We start from the raw sequence: 2556 nt of genomic DNA on the forward strand, positions 1-2556 counted from the left end.
GGCATGTAAAGTGCCAAAACAGGAAGAAGTGGGTGAGGGGCATCTCTTAAAGGAGGTGGTGGGTTGGGGTGGCTAAGGCTCTTGCATCCAAGGTGTCAGCCCCTGAGTGCTGGGTTATTTTACCTAGGGTGGAGAACATGGGGAATGGGGGATCAGGTTTATTTGAGGGTTGGGGGAGAATCCCCAGTCTGAAGTGGGGTTAACTGGTGCCTGCTAGGCCTTGCCCTGCACAGGGGCTAATCTCCCCGTTAGTATTAGCTGGGCAAAGGAGGGGTGACAGTTTTGTCTGGTTCCCACCGTGGTGACCGAGATGCTGCTGGGCAGGGCTGGGGGCTGGCTCCCAGGCCTGCGGCCTTTAACGCAGGGGCGAGTTCAGCCCCCGTCACGTCCAGCCTACCCCTCGCAGCCGGGGGCCCTCTCAGAGCCCGATAAGTCCCCCAACCGGCAGGGGGCGCTGCGCGTTCCCTTCCCAGGCAGTTCTGGGCCGCTCCCTCGCCGACTCCCTCCTCCCTTTACCGGAAATGTCGCCAGGTGCCGGCGGCTCTGGCGGGGAGACGCTGGACGTAGCGGGGCGGCGGCAGCTGTGAGCGGCGGCGGCAGCTATCATGGAGCATATCCGCACCACCAAGGTACCCGCCGCCCCCTCCCCGCGCTGCGGGGCTCACTGTGGGGGGCTGGGGGCCACAAGGGTGGTTGGGTCACTGCGGGAAGCGGGGGGCAAGGAGGATGCAGGTAGTAGGGAGATGGGTGCGGGAGGGCGGTGGGGGTCTGGGGGCCACAGGGGTGGTTGGGTCACTGCGGGAAGCGGGGGGCAAGGAGGATGCAGGTAGTAGGGAGATGGGTGCGGGAGGGCGGTGAGGGTCTGGGGGCCACAGGGGTGGTTGGGTCACTGGGGGAAGAGGGGGGCATGGAGGGTGTGGGGGGTCACTGTGGAGGGCTGGGGGGCTATGGGAGGCGTTGGGGGGCCATAGGGGTGATTGAGTCATTGGGGGAAGCGGGGGGCATTGAGGGTGCGCGGGTCAGGGGGTCTGCAAGTAGTAGGGAGCTGGGTGTGGGAGGGCGGTGGGGGGTTGGGGGACCATGGGGTGGTTGGGGGTAGTATTGTGGGGGAGGCGTGGCGGCGCGATAGGGTAGGGGACCTTTGGGGAGATGCTGCTGGGAGGGTGGCGGGTGAGTCTCCGCTGCTCTGGCAGAGCTGTGAGGGACATTGGGTACAGACAGAAGGGGCCGCGGCCGCTCCCTGCTGGCGGGATCCTCCCCTGCGGGGCCCGCCCCCGTCCACTCTTTGGAGTTGCGGCCGGTTTGATGCGGCAGGTTTGTGAAATACAAACAAAACAGGGAGTGGTGAAAGCCTCTTTGCAAAGCCACCTCCCCCTCCCTGCCTGTGTTCTCCCCACTCTGCGCTGACATGGTTTCCGCCGCGGGAGCGGTCACAGGATGGATTTTTCCTCCTGTGCCTCACGGATCACAGAAGGTAGGGATGTAGCAGACTTTCCAGATCAAGTCATCTCCTGTCTTCCCCAGCCAGAGCAGGATATAACCCCACCAAAGGAAAATATTCAGTGCATACACCATTAAAGGGACATGTCAGCTGGAAATATAATTATGTTCAAAGAGAGTTAAAAATAGTTGCTAATAGTTCCCCTGGAGTGTGTTTTCCTGTAAGTTCCTGTGGTTTTACAATCAATCCTTTTTTTTTTTTTAATGATTTCCTTTTGCTGGGTGAAAGACTCAAACAAAAGTCATGCATAGGAAATAGTGCAAGTGGCTGTGCATCTGACAACATCTTGTATACAAAATAAACAGGTAGAGAAATGGAAACTCTCTTCCCTGTTCTGGTTTTATGATTTATTTTTATATGAATAATAGGGAAAATTCATACAGAAATGTGATTTTCAAATTGATGGTTCCTCTTTATAGATGACCTGCAAAGGGGAAAAAAATGGATTTGAACCAACTTTTAGTTCTTTACAGGCCCTATCCGTTGTGCTCTAGCTGTACTGGGAACAATAAACAGTCATTGTCCAAGCTGATTCATACATGGCCGTCCATGCGCTAATGCAGAGCCCAGTTGACTTCAGTAGAGCTCTGCACAGGCATAAGGGACTTCTCATGCTAGGTCATGGCTCTACTGTAGATAGATTGCCAGAATCTTTAATACCATGTCAGTTAGATCTGTTCTGAGCAAAGTCAATGAGAGTGAAGTGCTGACTGCTAGTCTGCTCTAGTATTTCTAACATTGTAAGCATAAATTGAAATTAATTATTGTTATGATGGGAAATATTTAGAAAATGTCCCTAGTGTAGATGATGATGTCTGCAGAACTACTCTAGTGATATCACGAATCAAGAGAGTGAAGGGTGAGTTAGAGGATTTTTGGTAACTTTTTAAAACTTGTGTGCATCTGTTTTCTAACTTAGGGTATGGCTACACTTACATTTTTGCAGCGCTGGTAGTTACAGCTGTGGTCGTACAGCTGTGTAGGGCCAGCGCTGCAGTGTGTCCACACTGACAGCGACCAGCGCTGCAGTGTGTCCACACTTGCAGCATTTGCAG

At 54.4% G+C, this 2556-nt stretch overlaps 1 protein-coding gene across 1 annotated transcript in view; it reads left to right on the plus strand.

The window, feature by feature from the left end:
• Positions 1–517: 517 nt before the first annotated feature.
• Positions 518–2556, plus strand: part of MTMR6 (myotubularin related protein 6) — a 46047-nt gene continuing 44008 nt past the window's right edge. Inside the window, exon 1 of the mRNA XM_032785192.2 lies at positions 518–629. Coding sequence (XP_032641083.1) covers positions 606–629 — 24 coding nt within the window. The 5' untranslated portion in view covers positions 518–605. The remainder of the gene's footprint in view (positions 630–2556) is intronic.

The sequence above is a fragment of the Chelonoidis abingdonii genome, chromosome 1 (genome assembly GCF_003597395.2).
Source record: "Chelonoidis abingdonii isolate Lonesome George chromosome 1, CheloAbing_2.0, whole genome shotgun sequence".
Classification (NCBI taxonomy): Eukaryota; Metazoa; Chordata; order Testudines; family Testudinidae; genus Chelonoidis; species Chelonoidis abingdonii.